Source organism: Lacerta agilis, chromosome 8 (genome assembly GCF_009819535.1).
Source record: "Lacerta agilis isolate rLacAgi1 chromosome 8, rLacAgi1.pri, whole genome shotgun sequence".
NCBI classification, from domain to species: Eukaryota; Metazoa; Chordata; class Lepidosauria; order Squamata; family Lacertidae; genus Lacerta; species Lacerta agilis.
In genome coordinates this window covers 25,449,039-25,470,796 of record NC_046319.1, presented here as the reverse complement: position 1 = coordinate 25,470,796, position 21,758 = coordinate 25,449,039, and the positions used below count along the sequence as shown (strand labels likewise).

Here is a 21,758-nt window from a genome sequence, read left to right as displayed (position 1 = left end):
GAATGTTGGAAGTTTCAGGACCGCGCATAGCTAAATTGTGGATTTCTCTCCCACAAGATGTAGTAATGGTCACCAAAGTCATGGAGGTTAAGGCTATCAGTGGCTACTAGCCACATTGGCTGCATTCTGCCTCCACTGTGGAGGCAGGAAATGCCTCTGAATGACAGTTGCTGGGAATCACAGTTGAGAAGAATTGCTGCTATTTAACTCAGGTCCTGTTTGCGGGTTTCCCTTTGGGGTATCTGGACCGTCACTGTGAGAACAGGATGCTGGACTTGATGTGCCCCCTTTGGCCTGATCCAATAGGGCTCTTGCATTATTTTATGCTCTCTCTACCACCTTAAGTCCCTGAGTCTTAGCAGCACCACAAGCCATGGCAAAGAGCCAAGAGAAGGGCATCATCTTCATGTCCTGTTATGTGAAAGCCAGAGGTGCCTGTCCGGTTAGTTGGAAATGGGATGCCGGATCAGACAGATCTTGGTTCATTCCAGCCAGGCGACCTTAATGTTCTTACGTTCTTGCCAGGCGACCTCACATGAACCACAGCAGACGACAGTGTGAGAAATTATCAGGTCATAAATGTTTTTGCCTCATACATAATTCAGCAGCATGAATTGATCCAGCTAAAATCAATATACGAACGATCACAATATTTCAGTGGTGTTTTTAAGTGAGCTTCAGTGCACGGTGAACAATTTCTCTTAAAGAAAATATTGTTTTTGAAAACATAAAGGGGCAAATAAAGCTAAATAACCTATCTTTTACTGTGAATTTGTAGCTTTCCCCGCTGCTATGGATCATAATTTAAAACGACTGCTCAAAAACCCAATCAGCTACATGTTTACCATCATGGGGCTATAAAATCTTTATAGAGATTTGGCTGGTTAGAGTAGGAAATGGGTAGATTTCAGTGGAGTGATTTATTGAGCTATTTAAAAAAAGAAGTAATGACGTCACAGCATTAAAAACGAAGCGAAGTTATATTTGGGATGCGAGGAGCCAGAAGAATTCGCTTTTCTTGCCACATGGGAGTCAGTCCGGGGCCCCCTTTCCCAAAGCGATGCAACGAGGGGGACTGACTGTGCCCCTCACGAAGCGAGGTAGGAGGGGAACTTTGTCCACGCTCAGAGGCAACTTCTCTCTCTCTCTCTCTCTTTTTAATACTAAAAACATGACCTCGCAAGCCCTCGAGTGAGCCCCGGCTTTAAAACAAGAGCAAGCGCTGGGGGGGGGGGTCTTCATCCCTCCCGGCCCTTCCCCTCACAGGCGGCGGTTGCTGTGGGGGAAGCAGGCGGCAGCGGAGCCCATCGTGGCGGAGCGGGGTGGAGGAGGAGGCGGCCCTGCCAGGCCTGGCGCTCCCCCTTCCTTTCAGCCCAGGGTGGCCCTGCCCTACGCCTGCCCCTCAGAGCCGGCGCGTCACGCGGGGCTGGGCCTCGAAAACGGCGGCGTCCTCCTCCTCCTCCTCCTGCCCGCTTCCTCGCAGCCGCTGCGGGACGAGCTGCCCAAGCGAGGAGGCCATGGAGAGGCGACGGCGGGATGCTCCCTCGCAGCCACCGCCGTTGCCGCCTCCGTCGCTCGGGGCAAACGCCGCCTCCTCCTCCTCCCCGAGCTCGGCTGTGGCGGCGGCGGCGGCGCTGTGAGGGGGCGAAGCGGCGGCGGCGACCGGAGGCTCAGCGCACCTCCCCGGGCGAAGAGACCCGCCGCCATGGACGCGGCGCCCTCTTCCTCCTCCTCCTCGTCGTCGTCCGCGGAGCTCCGGGCGCCCGGCGCGCTGGGGCCGCTGGCTGCCCTCTGCCTGGGTGAGTCCGGGCCGGGCGGGACGGAGCCGCTACGGCGGGGAGGAAAGGAAGCGCCGTCGCTGCTGCTGTTATTGTGGCTCCAGGCGGGATGCGGGAGAAGGTGCCGTTGGCTCTGTTTCTGCTGAGGGGCGGCCAGGTGAGGGACCAGAGGCCCGGCGCCGGCGGAGATGCTCCTCCGCTGGTGTGGCGGGAGAGAGCGGAGCATCCCCCTGGCCCGCCGCCACCTGGAGCAAGCAGGTGGACAGCTGCTCCGGGGGCTCCCGGTGGGAGACCCCAACCCACCCTACCTCTGGCTGATTTCCCTCACCCATCCAGCTCCCTGTCTCCTGCACCGACGGGCAGCAGCAGCAAAGGGCCATTCCTACCAGCCCCCCGTCCCTGGAGGTGGTGCCGGCTGGGACTGAACCGGGGGGCCTTCTACAGGCAAAGCCAGGTGCCGAGTTGTGGCCTGTGCATCCGATGCCCAGTGCATCCCCCCCTCCCCACAAGGATTCCCGCTGATGGCAGCGGGAGAGGCTCTGTAAGAAAGGGCGATCCGCAGGCAAGAACTGACCGCAAGGAGGCTGCTCTCTTACACACCTGGCAGCACATGGAGAGAAATGTGTTGGGGTGCAGGCAGGCCGTTTGATCCAACTTGCTCGAAAGTATATACCTATGCCCAGCTGGGACACACACATACTGGCATGTAGGGCCCCAGCCCCAACTTGTGAGTTTTCCTTCATGCGAGGGCACTGCAGAATGAAATGACATCAGCTCTGTTTGCTCGAGGGAGTGCACTTTTTCTCTCCCTGCACTCAGGTTATGCTCTGCATGGAAATGCTCGGTAAAACCGTGGCCTGTGGTTGCATTAAGGACATAAGTTGTTTGGACTCGGTGGTTCTTGACGATCTTTTTTCCTGTCTCTGTCGCTGTAGCTAGAGGCAGCAGGGTTTTTTCTTTTCTTTTCTTTTCTCTTTTGCAAAGTTGCTAGCCTGTAGTCAGAAAGGCAAGCGGGAGTGGTGTTGGTGGCTCACTTCCATTTTACAAACAAGTTAGTGCAGTGCAGTTTGTTCTGACAGCCTTCTTTGATTTGTTGCTGTTAACATGTTAATGGATTCCACCCCTGTGATGAGAGGGTGGGAGAGGAGAGGAAGATTCCTGCTAGGGTTGTGAACGTTTTTTGCATAAACACTAAGATCATTTGCACAGACTAATGACACATAGGAGCAATACTTTGTTTTTCATTTGTATGGGAAATGATTTCAGGATAGAAATGGTTTACAGTGGTACCTCAGGTTACATACGCTTCAGGTTACATACTCCGCTAACCCAGAAATAACGCTTCAGGTTAAGAACTTTGCTTCAGGATAAGAACAGAAATTGTGTTCTGGCGGTGCAGCGGCAGTGGGAGGTCCCATTATCTAAAGTGGTGCTTCATGTTAAGAACAGTTTCAGGTTAAGAACGGACCTCTGGAACGAATTAAGTACATAACCAGATGTATCACTGTACTAGTTTACAGGAGGGAGTTCTTTATAAAGGCATCAGAAGGCAATAATGCAACTATAATGTAGCTGCAGTCTTATGCCTGGTTACTGGAGCAGGTGGGCAGCTGCTCCGGGGACCCCCGGTGGGAGACCCCAGCCCACCCTACCTCTGGCTGATTTCCCTGGTTATTGGGAGTGAGCCACATTGAACCCAGTGAGACTTACTTTTAAGTAGACACATCAACTGTGGTTTAGAATGTGATTTTTTTTTTCACTGGGGGGGCAAGGGAATTGAACAATCTGCTTGATTTTTTTTCACTGGGGGGCAAGGGAATTGAACAATCTGCTTGACAGAAAGTCATGCAGTTTGTCACATACAAAATTTGATGGTAGATGCAAGAACCTAAAAATAAGGTTTATGGCTCCCATGCTTATGAGAAACTGTGCAAACCCTGCTCTTCTTGTGCCCCTGGGCTCTTGAATGTGTCTGAACTCTGCAATGCTGTACATTTGAACTGTGACTCTTAATGGGCACAGCTTGCCACATGCAGAGTTTCTGTACAGAGTATATTTTCTCTGCTGTTCTTTAAGAGAAGCCACTGTGTTGACAGATATTTTTGCTTCAACACGGCTTTCAACATTTGACCAGATTTGGTATGGATGCATCCTTATGCTGCTGGTCCCTGCATTTGGCAAGGAGCTCCCCATCCATGCAAGATGGAATAGGTGGCATTTAGCCAGCGAGCATTCTCATCCAGATCATAGTTGTTCAGTATCGTCAGGATGAAAAATTTGATTTGTTGCTGCTTTCCCTGTGTTCAGCCTCTCGCTTTCCTTCCTGTTTACAGCAATCTTTCCCTTTTCACTTTTGCATCAGGTTTTAACTCGCTAAATGCAGATAGAGTGTATGAGCAGCCTCTGATACCAGTTTTGCACAACCCCCTTGTCTTTAAGCAAAGGCATTCAAGTAGTAGCAAGTTCCCAACTCTTATTTCATCCTCTTATTCCTCCAAGATAAAGATGCGTTGGGATGAAATAAATTGATAAAACTTACTCCTGGGTAATTAGAGTCACCTAATCATTTTATGCCTCCTGCTTTTCTGTTGGTAAAGGAGGACTAAATACCCCCCCCCCCAGCAGTGCTGAGATATGGGGTGGGGTAGAAGAGCTAGAAAAGTTAACAAAGAGCTGATATCTGAAAGAAGATGGGCTGAATTTAAAAAGCCTTTTGAAAGGAGCCTGATGCCTGGGATATACAGACTGCCGGCTGACTGACATGGTTTGCAAGAGGGAAGCACTAGCACAGGGGTAGGCAGAAGTCTGAAAATCCTGACTCGATTGCAACATGAGACCTGGCCAGAGTAGCACACACCATAGTCATATCTAGATTGGATTATTTGTGTTCTACATGGAGCAACCTTTGACATGTATTTGGAAACATCAATTTGTCCAGAATGCATCAGCAAAGGGGTCAGTCAGTGGGACCATATTACACCAGTCGTGTTTTAGTCTTCAGTTTGTTTCCAGGCACAATTCAGCATCTTGGTGATGATACTTGAAGTTGAAGACCTAAATGGCTTGGACCCAGGGTACCTGAGGGACCACTACCTCCTGTGCCAGCCTGCCCATTCATTATGATCAAGTGGAGAGAGGTCTTTCTTTGTGTCTCATCTATGATGAAAGTGTAGTTTGTTGAGACAAGAGATGGGGTCTGCAGCAATAACATGGAGCATCTTGCCCCATGGAACTCAGGTTCTTGGACCCCCCCCCCCCCGGATTGTCTTCTGCCAGCTGGTAAATACTTAAAAAAAAAAATCTGGCAAGCTTTTTGCCTTGCCAGGCAAATCATGTTTTGTTTTGGTTTTTTCCTGAAGACACTGTTTTGCTTGCTATGCCATCCTCTGTTATGTTTTGTCTGAGATTGTTCTATTTTGGTGTTGTGATGTTTGATTGCTGTAAGCTGCCTTGAATAATGCAGCTCACAGCTTTAGAAGTGTAAGGCAGAACTAACTAGTCTGTGGAGTTCCATAATGTGGATTTGGTTTTTTGAAAACGAAGGGCATGTACCGTATTCTCTGGTCTGTCAGTCCTTGGAATAAAGGATATGAAACACCCTGACTGTTCCATGGTATTAGATCAAGAATTTCCACTATTACAGCTGTTTTCACAAACGGAAGAGGCCCCTCTGGATATTTCTTCATAACTGCTGTCCTTGGCAAGCTGACTTCCTTTTTTCAAAGTAGAAATTGAGATTTCTGAGACATCTATCTGCTAACCAAAAGCCAACAACATAGGCATAACTATCTTGAAGTGGGGGAGGCCTTCTGTTTAAGACTGTTCAGGTGGCTGTCCACCCACAAGTTGGGAATCCCACTAACATGTTTTTAAGTTGGCGGGTGATAGAGTCGTTGCTGTGGCAGGCTCCACAGTCGTGGAACTCCCTGCTTCTAGTGATTAGTCTTTATTCTTCCCTACCTCACCTTTGAAAAGGGCTCTACCTAGAGCCTTAGTTGTGATTTATTTTTATTACATGAAACACAGAGTGCTGTTCTACTTCTGTCATCCTCCCCCCCCCCCCGGCCTTCCTCCCATTGGAAGTTTGAAATTAAGTCAGCATGCTCAGTTCAGGCATCAAAGTCTCCATTCTTCCTCCTCCTCTCATGTGTAGCTTCTCTTTCCTGGTTCTTTCTAATCATAGTTTGTTTAATCTAACAAAATAAAAATCTTTCCAGTAGCACCTTAGAGACCAACTGAGTTTGTTCTTGGTATGAGCTTTCGTGTGCATGCACACTTCTTCAGATACACTGAAACAGAAGTCACCAGATCCTTAAATATAGTGAGGGAGTGGGGAGGGGTATTACTCAGAAGGTGGGATTGGGTGATCAGCTGATAGGTGTGGAAAACCTGTTGACAAGGCTGCATCTTTAGCCATCTCACCCCTGGCCTTTTCCTACAAGACTAATTGCAGTCGTCAACAGGTTTTCCACACCTATCAGCTGATCACCCAATCCCACCTTCTGAGTAATACCCCTCCCCACTCCCTCACTATATTTAAGGATCTGGTGACTTCTGTTTCAGTGTATCTGAAGAAGTGTGCATGCACACGAAAGCTCATACCAAGAACAAACTCAGTTGGTCTCTAAGGTGCTACTGGAAAGAATTTTTTTATTATTTTGTTTCGACTATGGCAGACCAACACGGCTACCTACCTGTAACTGTTTAATCTAAGCAAGACTTGCTTTCAAACCATGATCAATTACCATGAACCAGGTGTCAGGAGAAGAAAAGGCCCGAGCAAGAATGGCAGATCTAATTAGACAGCAGTATCTAAGAATGAGGTGGGTCTCTCACATGGAGTGGCCTCCTGGCCCGGATGTTTATTGACCCTAGAAATCAGCATAAGCTGTGCAACTAGTGGAATAATTATTCAGACTCAGCATGTGCATTAAATGTGTAATAAAATAATATTCTGGTGGTTGTTCATAAAGATGCAGGGAGCAGTAAAGTGAAGCTGCCTTTATCTTCATCTGCTTTTCTATCTGGTCTCCAGGCAATTCTACAACTTCAGTCCCTCCCTGCCTCCATTTCTTTCGGTAGCCGTGTTGCACACACGAAAGCTCATACGAAGAACAAACTTAGTTGGTCTCTAAGGCAGTGTTTTTCAACCTTTTTTGGGCAAAGGCACACTTGTTTCATGAAAAAAATCACGAGGCACACCACCATTAGAAAATGTTAAAAAAATTAGCTGTGCCTATATTGACTATATATAAAGTAATTTTCTTGAATTTTTTCATTTTTCCCACGGCACACCAGGCAACATCTCGCGGCACACTAGTGTGCTGCGGAACAGTGGTTGAAAAACACTGCTCTAAGGTGCTACTGGAAGGAATTTTTTATTTTATTTTGTTTTGTCCATTTCTTTCGTTAGATGGGACAGGATATTTGTCAGGTTCCCTTCTTGTCTCTCTATGCCCCTTTGTAAACCCCAACTGTTGATACTACAGAGCAATCATTTTAAAAAGCACCAACCACATTTACTGTCCTTGCATTGCCCTAGTGGTCAGCGGCTGGGATAGCAGAACGTTTTGTAACAAGAAGAAAAAAAATGATATCTCAGTGATAATCCACAGCCCAGTTATTTGCATCAATGTGATGTCTACAGTCAGTCTTGTGGATATAAATTGTGGCTGTTCCTGCAAAAATGTGAAACTTTTGGATGGAGGCTCAAGGGCAGAGAGTAGCTGCATAGCCTATGAGTAGCATCAAACTCTTCCTGTACTACTGATCTGCTGTCTACCACAGATGATGTTGTCTTGCTTGGGTTGAACAAGACACTCTAACTTCAGCTGCTTCAGTCCGAGACTAGAAATAATGTACAGTATTGATGGTGTTGTATCTGAATGATTTTTACTGAAAGTAGACCTATTGATATTAATGGACCTATGTTAATTTCAGTTGGTCTACTCTGAGTACGGCCAGCATTGGATACAGCTCATACAGTATTCTCTACTAACTCTCAGCATTTATGCGGCACTTTGTTTTTCAGTGTTCAGAGCACTGCACATAGTGATATCAGTGCACTTTCCAATAGCTCTATAAAGTACAGTAGATCAGTACTAGTATCTCACTATTACAGGTGGAGGGTTCAGCTGAGAGAACAGTGGCCCAGATGGCTACTTACTTGTGTGTGTGTGTGTGTGTGTGTTTGTGTGTGTGTGTTTGCTGCAGAAACGACCCAGCCCATGCCTCCCCATGCCTCGTAGCAGTTGAGCTGTGACATTTTCCCCATGTTCAGCTGATCCCCCAGACATTATAAACATCCACAGCATGATCTTAGGTATTTTTGCTCAGAAGAAAATCTGACTGTCCAGTGACGCTTGCTGCCTACTATATGTGCTTAGGATTGCAACTGGAGGCGGAGTTATTTGGTTTTGATTTTGATATTTTGTGCTTTTATATTGCAGTTTTATCTTGTGAGCTGCCCTGAGACCTGCGGGTATAGGACAGTATACAAATTTAATTTTATAACCACCACCACAACAATAGCTTCTGTGCCATTTTTCCTGTTCTATAAAAGAAAAAGAAAACAATTAGGTTCTCTCATACCTTAAATATTATACACAGAAGGCAACGTGAAAAAAATGAAGACTGACTGAGCTATAAGCTAACCCCGGTGCTTGTTGGAAGAACATACCTTCTCTGAATGTGTTTTGCCATTTATAATTATGTTAATTACTTATTGCCTCCACTATAATCTGTAACAAATTAAAAAAATAATTTTTTTCTTTTTTGAAAACAGTCAACCTCTTCTTGTCTGGGAAAATTGAAAGTGCTGTCACTTCATTAGGTAAGATACCTCTGTTTTCTATGAGCATTTGAGCTTCATTTTCTCACTGATAGAAAACGCTTCCTGTAAAGAATCATTTTGAGAAAAAGGTGTCTTTTAAGAATAATTTTAAAACAATGTAAATGCTCTCTGATACTACAGAGATACTTATCTTCCCACATCATCCTCATAAAAAATTCACACAGCAAATCCAAATTGTGAATGGCACAGTTTTATCCTGTTGGTTTCTATGCCACTGTAAAGGAGAGAAATTCATCTAAATTAATTACTGTCATTCTGGACCAATTTATATGCAGTAAATGTTGCCCAGACTATTCCAAAACCTTATTTTCATTGTAAATAGATGAACACTCTCACTTTACACTGTACATTTATTGGCTTGAGTGTTAGCAGGAGCAGGAAAGAGGGGATGTGAGAGTAGGAAAAAAAAATGACAGCATTGGAGAGACAATGTCGCATGTAGTGGTTAGGCAGCACTGGACCAGGACTGTCCCAGCTTCAAATCTCCCCTTGCCTTGAGCCATTCATTCTTTCTCAGCCTCATGTATTTCATAACAGGTTTATTATGAGGATAAGATGGCAGGGGATATATATTTGCTGCAATTAGAAAGGGCAGACGGAAGTGCAATGAAAAATGAGCTTCCAGAATGGACAAACTCTCTAGTACATCAGGACCTGTTTTATTTTTTGGAGATTATGTTGCGTTGAAAGCAGCTGCAGCAGAAGCAGCAGTAGTAGTTGTGGCTGCAGTCCTGTATACCAGCTGTGGGTGATCTCAGGCCTATAGGCCTAAGCAGGACCAGCATGAATCCTAATTTGTCCCATGAGGCCATTTCCCCCATGCTGCTCCACACAGGTAAAGATGTGACTGTAGTGGCTGTGACGTCAGGTGGCTGGCACATGGACGGCCCTGCCCATCTGTTGAAATGGCCAACCAAGGGCAAGGGAGCCCATGGGCTGGATCCTCTTCTTCACTCCAGCTCTGCAAACTTATTTGGCAGTAAAACCCATTTAACCAATTGAGACCTACTTCTGTGTAGAGATGAATGGGTTTGTGCTGTATGTAAAGCATGCTAGTAAGTTTTATCTGAAGAATGGACTACAACTTCACTTTATAAATTCCATAGCACAGTTCAGTACAACTTGTGATCCCCCCATCAAGAAGGCTGGTTCTCACTAACCAAGCGCCACAGCGTGACTGCAGTTTGACAACCCCTTTTCACTTTGCAGTTTTGCACCAAGCAGGCAGCAAAAATTAGAGATTTGCTGAGTTCCTGGTGGGGTTCAGCCCTACACTGCAAGGGATTTGCATTTGGTCCCGTCAGCTCCTGCAACTTGTGACCCATTATCGTGGGAACATGCAACAGCAGCTGTGTGCTCAAAGCAAAAATGCCACTTAGCGTACTCTCTTTATAAAGATTTTTGAAATCCAAAAAGCAACAATAGGGCAACAAATCCACAAGCCTTGCTTCCTCTGAGAACACTTTTCAAACCTACTTATAGAAATTGTGATGTTTAAAAGAAAGTGCCTGTTAGGGAGAGGAGGAAAACCAAGCATTTTCAGGACAATATGTGTTGAAAATGATGTCTTATTTACTTTGCTTTGGGCATGGATTTCCTGTGGTTGCTGGTTGGTTTGTTCCCTTTTTCCTTTTGGGCAGATCTGTTCAAAGTTCCTTATCAAATCCCTTTTGCCAGGCTCATTTAGGGCTATTAATGTTCTCCCAGGAGATGCCCGTTGAACTGCATTTAAGTCAGAAGACCAGATAGTTTAACAAAGCAGAAGGAGCAGGAAAGAGTAATGGAAATATCTATGACAATAACTTTTAGAGACCAGGGAAAGCTATTGTGGCAAAAAAGATGTGTTTAACATTTAACATTTTGTTGTGGCTTTTGACAGCTGCTTGCAGTGGAAAACTGGAACAGCATACTGAGCGGCGTGGGGTCATCTACAGCCATTCCTGGCCACTCCACTATCCTCCGGCCACCAACTGCAGCTGGTACATTCAAGGTGATCGAGGAGATGTGATAACTATTAGGTACTACAAGTGAAAATGTTTTAATTGTCTTCCTTTGCTGAAATAATTTATCAGATCCAGACCAGTTGGCCAACATAAGCTTGGTCCGAAGGAATTTTATTCTTCAAGTTGTCCGTGGTGGTGAGAAAGCCATTTTTAGCCTCACAATAGGCAGGGATCTAGGCTAGGCTGATTATTGCCAACACTGACTGGGTTTCAGGCAGGAGGCAACTGATCCTACCTGAAGATGCTGCCAGGAATTGAACCTAGCACTTTTTGCATGCCAAGCTGGTGCTCCAGCACTGAGCTGTGGCCCCTATCCAGTCTACGTGCTACTTGGGAGTCGCAGGGAGTGAGCTGCCTGCCCGTCTTCCACCTAATTTTGCTGCTCTTGTTAGGAAGGTGACACACAAGGAGAATCATTGTTTTCCTGAAGGAAAGAGCGTATTAATTTATTTGCACCATTTCTCTTCAGATATATTATAAATTGCTTTGAATTTATCATCTAAAAAGAACAGCAATTAACTCCATACATTAAATCTTTAACATCACATCACCTCAGAGCTCAACATGAAACTGGAGGGAGATCAAATGCCCTCTTGAACAAGCTACTTCTAAACGAAACTAGCAGTTCCTTATTACAACTTTAAAAATTGTGGGGGGGGGGGTATGATCCAAATCAAATAATTAAAAACACCTGGTCTTGGGCACTAACACTGAGCTCTTAAATGATTAAAGTGGTTAATCATTAAATTATATGAAATATATTAATTTATATATTTGATATCATTTTAGAATGGTTCAGCAGACAGCAGATAGTAGAAATTTTACTGAGTTTTTTTGTTTAAAAAAACACACATTCTCACAAAAGCAAGACAGGTGTTATCTTAGATAATACAGGAAACTGTCCAGTACTTGCTCAGACCTCTAGGATCAGAAGCCTTTGCACATCCATTGCTAGGGAACATGAGGAAGGAAGTGCTCTTGTGCTTGATTCTGGCTTATGGGCTTCTTCCCATTGGGGCATCTGGCTGCTCACCATGGGAACAGGATGCTAGACTGCATCTTGTGTCCTGATCCAGCTACAGAGCTCTTCTGATGCTCATGTCCATCTTCCCAGAGTTGTCAGCCTTCCATGACACCTGCTACCTGACTCTTAGCTAGAGTTGCCAGGATTGAACATGGGACTGCCTGCAGGCACAGATTGTCCTCCTCCCTGCCACAAACTTCTTTTGTGATTTCATTTCAAATTTATTTATTCTTTATTTCACAACATTTGTGCACCTCTTAACTGTAAAGAAAACACACCTCAAAGCACATTACAAAAAGTTAAAATCTAAGACAGATTTAAATTCAAAACTTTCTAAAAAATCTGGGTAGGCTTGCCTAAACAGGGATGTTTTTAGCAGATGCCGAAAAGAGTCCAGTGAAGGCTCCTGCTTGATATTAATAGGCAGGGAGTTCCAGAGTGCGGCTACTGCCACACTAAACGATCGAGTTCTTACAAATGTGGAACTAGTATTATGCGGCAACTGTAGTAGTGCCAATTCTGCTGATCAAAGTGGTTGAGTGGGCATGTGGGGTAAGTTTGTCTTTTAGGTAAACTGGCCCCAAGTTGTTGAGGGCTTTATATACTAATGCATCTTGCCATGTGCCCAACTTATTCATTCCATCAGAGCCTGCACACCGAAATTCCTGATGAATTGTGCCCTAGCCCACCTTTAGCAGGCAAAGACATTGTCTGACCTGCATTTGATACCTGTTCCCATGGCCTTCAGGAGAGGGACAGATGCACCAAGCCTTGCAATTCAGCTCCATTGTTCCTGGCATTGGGTAATACATCATGCCAGCAACTGAGGAGGGAATACAACCAAGGCTCTCTTAACTTCCCACCTCCTTGTTCTAAGGAGTTGGGCAGAATGTTTTTAATGAGCCAATTAAGGCTTCAGCTGTGTTCACAGCCTGCCCTTATTTAGAGAAAGTCACAAACAATCGTGGCTTCTCTTGTTTTAATTGGCTGCTATGGTTGCTTTGCTGTTGGCAGCTATAATTATTTGCGCTGGACTTCCAATGTATTTGCTAGCAGGGGAGGCAAATTAGATTTCCAGCATTTGCTCATTTCCAAATGCTTGATTTAGCACTGGAAGCTTTAATCAAGATGTTATTGACTGATTAATCAAGAACAGTTTTAGTTGATTAATTGACTGGCCTGCATCCTAAAGGCAACTTTTGCAAATGTGCTAGCAGTTTTATTGTTGTACCACTAGGAGGAGGAGAGTTGGTGTTCCATCCTGGCAGAGGTGACCCCTCAGCAAAGTGTCATGTTGACTTTTGCTGTTCCTTTTCATGAGATGCTGTCTCAAAGCCTGCCTTCAAGGACATTCTGAAGTAACACCTGCATTGAAATCAGTGAAATCAGTAATTTTTTGACTGTTCCCCTCTTGCATTTCTTTAGTACATTCCTCTAAAATGGTGGTCTCCCTTCATTCCTCAGTCTCCCCTCATCTGTGCTCCCTTCTCCCGTTTTCCTCCTCTTGTCAGTTTTAAGAACTTCGATTTGGAGGACTCTCCCAAGTGTTCAACAGACTGGCTCATGATCGGTCCTCCTGCCAAGGGAGAAGAATACAAAGCATGTGGATCCTTCATCCCACCTCCTTTCATCTCTGCCAGGGATCACGTCTGGATATTTTTCCACTCTGATCCATCAAGTTCAGGGCAGGCTCAGGGATTTCGCCTTTCGTATATCCGAGGTAAAAGTTATCTCTAGTTTGAATGGCTATGTTGATTATTGCTTTGCATTGATCTCATTTTCAACATTTCTATCTGAGGTTTATCACTATTTATCCTCTATTAGGCTGAGACTGAGGTGTGGCCAAATGCCACCTATTTATAGCTGAGTCGGGACTTGAACCCAGGTCTTTGTATCCCAAGCCCTTACACACTTTCTGCTGTACCACACTGGCTCTGGATCTAGGCAGGAGGAGGGCCTTTTCAGTGGTGGTGCCTGAACGATGGCAGAGCCCAATAGGGTTGCCTGCTTTTGCACTGGCCCTTGAGATTGTTTTATTCCAGCTGGCATTTTCCAGCTGAGCCTTTGACATGCTCCTGTTGACGTGGTTTTTTTATTATTCTGCTTCATGATGCAGCTTTACTGCTGTTTGATTTATTCTTTGTTTCGTTTTTGATTTTCTTGGGAGTTTATATTTCTATTGTATGCTCCCTTGATTTCACCACAAAATAGGGATCAAATAAATAAAACAACCTCCAGTCTGCTTCTAATGGTGACAGACTTTCACCTTTAGGTACAAGTGTGATTTTAAAGAACCAAAGAGTCTTGCGAGTGGCATAGGCTGAGTCCTACCCCTGCCTGAATTTTTTTTGCTCTCTGTCCTTTTCAACCAGCTGCCTCCAGTACCAGGAGGGAGAGCCCCACCTGGAAGGAAAGTGTGTGTTCAGGCAAGGAAGCAAAAGGGGCAGGGCTCAAGGGGGGCACCAGCCATTTTTTCTGCAACAGCAAAAAGAGGGGAAAACAAGATTACACTGCACATGGCGCCTTACCCAAAAAAGCTTTGCAGTTCCTCCTCCCTCCTCCACATAACTGCCTCTCCTGTTGAAAATAACCCTGATGTGATATGTTCTCTTGGCATTCCGTGGGGGACTTGTCCTAAGTGGCAAAAGGCTCTTGTGATTTACAGTGCTAGGGGCCATCACTCTGGGCTTCTAGCATTTGTATGCTGGAAGGCAGCTCTTGAAAGCAGCTGAAGCCTCAGAAGTTCTCCCTCTACAGATACCCTGTGGCAAATGAGCCGGAGCCTGTAGTTCTAAGAAGGATTCTCATTTGCCTTAATTGCACGGCACTCAGAAGCACTTCTCTGAGTCTCTTTACAGAAACAGCCATGCTTTTGGCAAGAGACTCTTCCCCCTTTCACACACACTCTTTATTGGAGAGAAGAAAGGAGAGAGTGTGATCTAGTTCTGCCTTTGCAAGGGGAAGTTAGAATTGCTGGCGCACTTTAAATCTGAGATCTTTTCTTTTGAATCCTGGCTCTTTTTTGCTCCCCTAATTTGAGAGTCATTTGTCCTCCTCCCACATTGCTCCTGTAAGGAAAAAGGGCCTCCTCTCTCTCCCCTCTTGCCTTTGTAGAACAGCTAGCTTCTCCCAGACCTGCTTTGCCCATCTAGGATATCCCTTTTTGTCTGCCTACAGTCTGCTGTTCTCTCAGGTTTTTGTCTTTGAACCTTAACTGGGACGGGGAGCCTACTTGAAAACTTTTCACAGCACCCCAATCCCAGGTATTTGGGGGCTTTCTGTTTGGGGCAGAAAGGTCAGTAAGAAGTAATCTTCCCTCCATACTACAGCTGCTCCCCCCCCCCCAGTGGTGGTGGAATTCACAGCTAGTGGTAGTTAGTTCTTTTTTCAGAATCGGGATAGAGGTAGGTGTGGCCAAGGTGGCCAACAGACAGCCAGTCACAGGTGTGCACATGTGCATGTACACAAACCTACACACTTAGACACAAAGGCAGGTGCGCAGGCAGGCAGGCAGATAACATTCCATGACAATGAAGCTGCTTTGGAGAGGAAAAGCAGGGAGAGGGAATTCCCTTCCATCCCTTTGGAAAGGGCATCCCCTCCTTCTGAAGTCACGCCATTGCAGTGGAGCTACTGAAAACCCAGATGAGTTGTGGGGGATAGATTGTGTGCAGCTGGTGGGGGGAGTTGGTCCTTGGTGAGAGAGAATTTTATACTTGTGTTGGCATAATAATATTTCAGAGTCCTCAAGAGCTGCTGCTTTCACAGCTTGATTGTCCTCCATGGTGGATTCATGTTTCAGGCACAGCATGGAGCAAGAAGTGCCCGGAGAAGTTTCCTAACGCTTGTCTCTCACTTCACAGGGAAAATGGGCCAGGCTAATTGCCAGTCTGATGAATTCCGCTGTCTGAATGGCAAATGCATTCCCGGCACTTGGAAATGCAATTCCATGGATGAGTGCGGCGATAACTCAGACGAGAAAAATTGCACTGTTCCCCCAACCGAGCCCCAGTCCAGCATCTGCCCTTCAGGAACCTTCCAGTGCAGCGTAGCCCATTCCACCAAGTGCTTGTTGAATGAGCTGAAATGTAATACAGTTAAAGATTGCAGCGATGGTTCCGACGAAGAGAACTGCCCCGACCTTTCATGTGGCAAAAGGCTGGGCAACTTTTACGGGTCTTTCGCCTCTCCCGACTTCTTCCGCTCGGACCACAGCCGAGCGGACCTCCTCTGCACGTGGCATGTGGACACCCAGGACAACCGCCATGTTCTCCTGCAGCTTGATCTGCAGCTCGGCTACAATGACTATGTGAAGGTGTACGATGGGCTGGAGGAGAGAGGCGACAAGCTCATGCAGACCCTTTCGTATCGCAACAACAGGCACTCGGTGAGCCTGGAGTCCTCCAAGGGGCAGCTGACCATATCGTACCATGCCTGGTCCAAGAGCACTGGGCATGGGTTCAACGCCACCTACCAGGTAAAGGGCTATTGCCTACCTTGGGAGCACCCGTGCGGCAACGATGAGGGGTGCTACACCGACAGGCAGCGCTGCGACGGCTGGTGGCACTGCCCCAACGGCAAGGACGAGGAGAGCTGCCCGGCCTGCCAGAAGAACGAGTACCCGTGCGAGGGGAACAGTGGGCTGTGCTATTCGCTGCTCGACCGCTGCAACAACCAGAAGAACTGCCCGGATGGCTCAGATGAGAAGAACTGCTTCACCTGCCAGCCAGGCAACTTCCACTGCGGCACCAACCTGTGCATCTTTGAGACGTGGCGCTGCGATGGGCAGGAGGATTGCCAGGATGGGAGCGATGAACACAACTGTCTGGTGATCGTGCCCAGGAAGGTCATCACGGCGGCTCTCATCGGGAGCCTGGTCTGTGGGCTGCTGCTGGTGATCGCCTTGGGCTGCGCCTTCAAGCTCTACTCCTTGAGGACCAGGGAATACAGGTGAAAAGGATCAGCTTTGCTTCCTCCCCACCCCCCAACCAATTTTGTTAGGAGGGCTTTTCATTTCCTTTCTGGGCAGGATAACATAGACGCCTAGTTGAATCTTGGAAAGTAAATTTACAAGGGGTCGTGTGGTATGACAGTTAAGACCCCAACATAACACTATTGTTTGCACTAACTGCAACAGCTCCTCAGAGTTTCAGGCAGGAGACTTGCATCACCCTACTTTGAGGTACTAGGAATTAAGCCTAAGGCCTTTTGCTTCCAGTACCTGTGCTTCCCTGCTGAGCAGCTGTCCCTCCCCCTCTTCAGACCTCACAGGGGAAAATAGGGTTTCCTGCTACAGGAATGAGCCATGGTGAAGCTTGAGCTCTCTCCCCATTCCTCCTCTTTCATGCCAGGGGGCAGATTGGAAGCACCCACAGGCCCCTCTGACTTTTGGATTTGAGGCACTGGGAGTCCTGAAACCACAGTTTCCCAGTTTGGACATTGCAAACCAGGCAGGAGGTCTTCTCTGCAGCCAGCCAGCCAAGAGGCAGAGAGAGAGAGAGTGCTTAAGCTTGTTGCTTGTGCCCAGGAACATTGCTTCTGAACCCAGCCCTGATATGTTTCATGTACAGCACAAGAAGTCTCATACTGTCAAACTGACAGTATGGTGGTGCAGGACTGGGGAGCCATCCTCCTGGCATTGGCATTAATGCTGCTTATCTGGAGGGGGCAAGATGGGATGGTGGCTAGGTTGGAGCTGTGCAGGTGCCCCAGTGGGTGCTCCAGTTCGATGGCGGTAGTGCACCACATGTCCTTAGGCCAAGAAAGCCTCCAGTTGTAGCCTTAAGTCATGAGTGGGTGGTAGCCTTTGTCACTTCTACTTTGGGCAGTGACAGTCTCAGAAAAGATGCCCACCTAGTCTATTCTAATCCAGTCAGCTTTTCTCTTCTCTTCTCTTCTCTTCTCTTCTCTTCTCTTCTCTTCTCTCCCTCCCTCCCCATCCCGATTCCAGGGCGTTTGAAACCCAGATGACCCGTCTTGAGGCGGAGTTTGTGAGGCGTGAAGCTCCCCCTTCCTATGGGCAACTGATTGCACAGGGCCTGATCCCACCCGTGGAAGACTTCCCTGTTTACAACGCATCGCAAGTAAATGACTCTGTCTATAGTCACCTACCCATTATTGCAACGCAAGTAGAGAGTGGATCTGAAAATGCCTTGCTTTGTACTATCAATGCAGTCACTTTTTGACTGAGCTAGAAAGCATTTCTCCTGTGTTCTGTGGTACTTCAGAGTGAGCTCTGCACAACAGAAACAAAGTTTTGTATTTGTTGAGGGAAAGCACAGTAGAACCTCGGTTTTCGAGCATCTCGTAAGCCGAATGATTCAGAACCCAAACGCCAAAAACCCAGAAGTACCAGTAATTGCTTCCGTTTTTAATGCGCCTCGGAAGTCAAACAGCTTCCACTGTGTGTTTTTCCATTTTTTCAATGGATTTTGACGACCACCCATTGATCCTCGGTTTTCAAACGTTTTGGAAGTCAAACGGTCTTCCGGAATGGATTATGTTCGAAAACCGAGGTTCCACTGTGTCATGTTTTGCAAACATTTTTATATGAAAAGTAGGGATGAATATGACACCCCCCCCCCAAGTCTAAATGCATTGAGATTCGTTCAGTTCTTCTCAATGTTCTTCAGATGTTTTGTTTTGGATGACATTTCTCTGACATGTCCAATCAAAACACAAGTAGGGCTGCAGCTTGCTTGCAACATCGAGAACCTGAATGATTGAGGTGCCTGTTGGTTATTTGCAGAAATTGTTGACATCATGATTACAAAATCACACACCCAGGGAATAATCCAGCATCAGCCAGCCAACTAATTCTGTATTTTGCAGACAGGTATTTTAATTGAGAGAAGGGAATGATTCCCCCCGCCCCCATCCCACAGGCCTGATCTTTATAAGATACCCAGTGGCTGCTGTTTATAGTGAGGAAAAGATCTGTGCGAGGCCAAGTGATGTGTTTTAAAGCAACATGCTGCCTCGCCCTTAATGTTTGATTACACGTCAATACAGTTTTAATGCATTAAAGTACTGCAGGGATGGGGAATATCTGGCCCTCCAGATGTTGTTGAGACTACAGCTCCTGCCACCCCTGACTATTGGGCATACTGGCCGGGACTGATGGGAGCTGGAACTCAACAGGGCCACAGATACCCCCACCCTAAAGTACTGTAGTATTGCTAAACCCAAGTGTTTATCTTTATGAGATGGATTTGGCAAAGGTGAGCTTTGAAAATAAAGAGATTTGGTGTTTGTTTGCCAGAACCTTGTGAGGAAAGAGAAAATAAATTCACTTTTTGCTATGATATTTTCACCACTTTTCACCTAGAAAATCATGGGGATACTTGTATACACAAATCCCCCCCCCCTCCCCAGCAGTGATTGGATTTTGTTTTGTATTTTCATTTCCCCCAGCCCTGGCAAATGCATCCAGCCTCTACAGTGTGATCCTATTATGGCTGAAGCTCTGTATTTAGTTACACAAGCAGGGAGATCTGCTTTGTTTCTGGTTTGGGCTTTTTGGGGGCATTTCGTGCATCAGCCTTTTGCACTGCTGGAGGCTGAAACAGAGGTGACCATTGGAGCTGGATAATCCCAATAATCCCCTGCATTTGTGAGGTCAGGAGGTTCAAGAGGAAAGAAGAGATTGGGGAGAGGTTGCTGTGTCGTGGGCTGAGAGGTTCCTCTGGCTTCCTTTCTGAGGATGGCTTCCTTCCTGTCTTCTGACACTGGCCAGGATGTTAGTGTATTATCTTTGAATGAAAGCTAGGAAGGCAAAAAAGAACCCACTCTGTTTGTCTTCACAGGCCTCCGTCCTGCAGAACATCCGAACGGCCATGAGGAGGCAGATGCGTCGTCATTCGTCCAGGAGGAGCTCATCCCGCCGGCGCTTGGGCAGGTTGTGGAACAGATTCTTCCACCGGCCGCGGGTGAGAGCTCAGATCCCGCTGCTGAACCCCACCCACACTTCCCAAACAGTGCTAGGTGATGGAATCATCAATCACACAGATGGCACGGCCCCCCAGAGCCCCCCAGCTTCTCCAGAGGGAACTAATGTTGAAACGGGGAGCTGCAGCCCAAACCGGGGACTCCTGGAATCTGAAAACAGCCATTTGCCTTCAGAGACAGAAGCTGCAGAATCACCCCCCTCAGACGTTCTGTCAAACATTTGCACAGCAGCTCTCTCGGAGACAGAGGATGGACATGACAAGCCTTCTGGTACTGAAGACCCTCCCAGCGGTGAGATCAGACAGACCAGCAAGGCTGATTCAGGGAAAATGTTCAGAGACCCTTTGTTGGAAAGGGTGGCAGAAACGCACCAGGGTGGGGGTTCGGCGTCTAGCAGGACTGTTGCTGAATGCAGAAGCTCCAGCAGGAATAATTTGCTGAGCGAAGAGCCATGCCGGCTCCCCTTTAAAAAGTGGGAGTCGATATACTCTGACAGCCCCGTGAATGTCCCTATTCAGGGGGATGGCCGACACTGTTGCCCCCAGTCATATCGTGAAGAGCCTTTGGGCATTTGCCCAGCTTGTTGCCATTCCATGGAAGTGCCAATCCTCGAATCCCCTCCCCCTCTCTCAGAAGTCACTCCCAGCGACGACGAGTCTTTACTGGTCTGCTAATTGGATTGTGCTGGGCTCTTTCAGGGCCCCCTGGGACACCTTTCATTAAATTGTGGTGCAAGCCACCCGCCACCAACATCACCACTTCTGTTGCAGCACATCTCCAGCAAAGTTCATTAGGACAAATGTGGTATATCAGCAACTGATGAGAGTGTGTTCACGCAATCATACTTTTCTTCTTTAAAAACAAAACAAAACAAAAGCATTTACTTGTATAACATGTTATACGTACAAGACACAGTTATTCTTCCCAAAGGGCTTGCAGTTTGGACTGTCTTGCCATCTCCTTTGGTATCTACATACAGATTTCTGACTAGCAGGCTACAGTCATTAAAATATACCAGTTGTCAGTTTTGGCACCTCCATTTGTGTGTATATGTGTGGCATAAGTGTTTTGTAGCCATTGTCAGATGCCCAAAACACCTGGCAGATGCAATATGTTTCTGCTACAGGAAAGGCAGGTGGGGAAAAGTTCTGTGCTGTCAGGTTAGAGAAGGGAACTGTTAAATCTCAATTCATCTGCTGGTATCGTCTGTGCTTCTTCCACTGCTTATAATGACATATGCCGGGAGGCCTCCCTGGTGCCCTCGCTTCACAATCTGTGTGTGGTTACCAGGGAGAAACTGACCCAGGGGGGTTTCTGCACAGGCACACAGGTGTAACTCTGGAAAGCCACTGTGTCTGTGGGAAGGAGAAGAAAATAACGCTGCTCTGCATCTGTCTACCATAGGGACCCCCTGGCTACAGTTTTCCCCAGCTGACCTTGTTCTGTGGGTGGGTGAACACACAACACCCGCCCCAGCAGATCTGCCTTTGCAATTTGACGCTTCCCTAAATCCGCTTGTTCCTTCTGTTTGTGAAAGGCGCTTTCCCCTCTGCTTTCCGAGATAAAAGTCAGCTTATAGCTTCTCATTCATATGCTGGAGGGGATTCATCCAGCAGGCAAAGCAAGGCACCAGGCACAAGTAATTATGACGGACTGCTCAACTGGAGAGATCCAATTATTGGCGATTTAGAATATTTGTCTAAATTAAAGCTATATTTACAGAGCCCCGGGGTAAATCGTTTAGCAGGAAACCAAAGGCAGGGAGCACCACATTCCTTTCCTTTTGTACCTCCCCACCCCCTTTTTGAAACAAGAACAAAAAAGCTACATCCACTCATTTGCTTGCTCTCTTCCTCACGGTGCCCATAGCGATCGAGAAATGCCAGTGGCAGCCAAAGGTTCCGTATCCTTCATTCACAGAAAATAATTGCATTTTCCGGTTGCTGTGCCACTGTAACAACAAAGCAGCCAAGTTTTGATTATAGTGGGATTGTAGCAAAGGCTGACTTCAGTAGGAGTTTTATGTTGACTTAAGTTGGATCCGTTTTACAAGGGTATTTGTTGAGCTGTTGTTTATTGTAGGTTTGTGAACCCCTTTTACCTACCCCCACCCCAACTTTCCAATGTTAGCAGAGTGCTGAGTGCATAGAACT

At 46.7% G+C, this 21,758-nt stretch overlaps 1 protein-coding gene across 5 annotated transcripts; it reads left to right on the top strand.

Annotated features, from left to right (window-relative positions):
• The first annotated feature begins 1,358 nt into the window (after positions 1 to 1,358).
• On the top strand, positions 1,359 to 20,644 carry LRP3 (LDL receptor related protein 3). 5 transcript variants are annotated; one of them, XM_033156625.1, is made up of 7 exons: positions 1,359 to 1,799; positions 8,563 to 8,610; positions 10,511 to 10,649; positions 13,170 to 13,378; positions 15,522 to 16,608; positions 17,609 to 17,735; positions 19,458 to 20,644. In XM_033156625.1, the coding sequence occupies exons 1-7, from the start codon at positions 1,706 to 1,708 to the stop codon at positions 20,277 to 20,279; spliced, it is 2,526 nt and encodes an 841-aa protein (XP_033012516.1). In that variant the 5' UTR covers positions 1,359 to 1,705; the 3' UTR covers positions 20,280 to 20,644. The 5 variants fall into 5 exon arrangements, with proteins under 5 accessions (XP_033012516.1, XP_033012517.1, XP_033012518.1 ...); XM_033156626.1 differs by having other exon boundaries at positions 17,609 to 17,741; positions 19,464 to 20,644; XM_033156627.1 differs by lacking the exon at positions 1,359 to 1,799 and adding an exon at positions 1,960 to 2,036.
• The last annotated feature ends 1,114 nt before the right edge of the window (positions 20,645 to 21,758 follow it).

Excerpts from the sequence above, each read along its gene's own strand:
- LRP3 (XM_033156625.1), top strand. The coding sequence starts at position 1,706 with ATGGACGCGGCGCCCTCTTCCTCCTCCTCCTCGTCGTCGTCCGCGGAG. Across the intron at positions 8,611-10,510 it reads AAGTGCTGTCACTTCATTAG|CTGCTTGCAGTGGAAAACTG; the intron begins GTAAGATACCTC and ends GGCTTTTGACAG. Across the intron at positions 16,609-17,608 it reads TTGAGGACCAGGGAATACAG|GGCGTTTGAAACCCAGATGA; the intron begins GTGAAAAGGATC and ends TCCCGATTCCAG.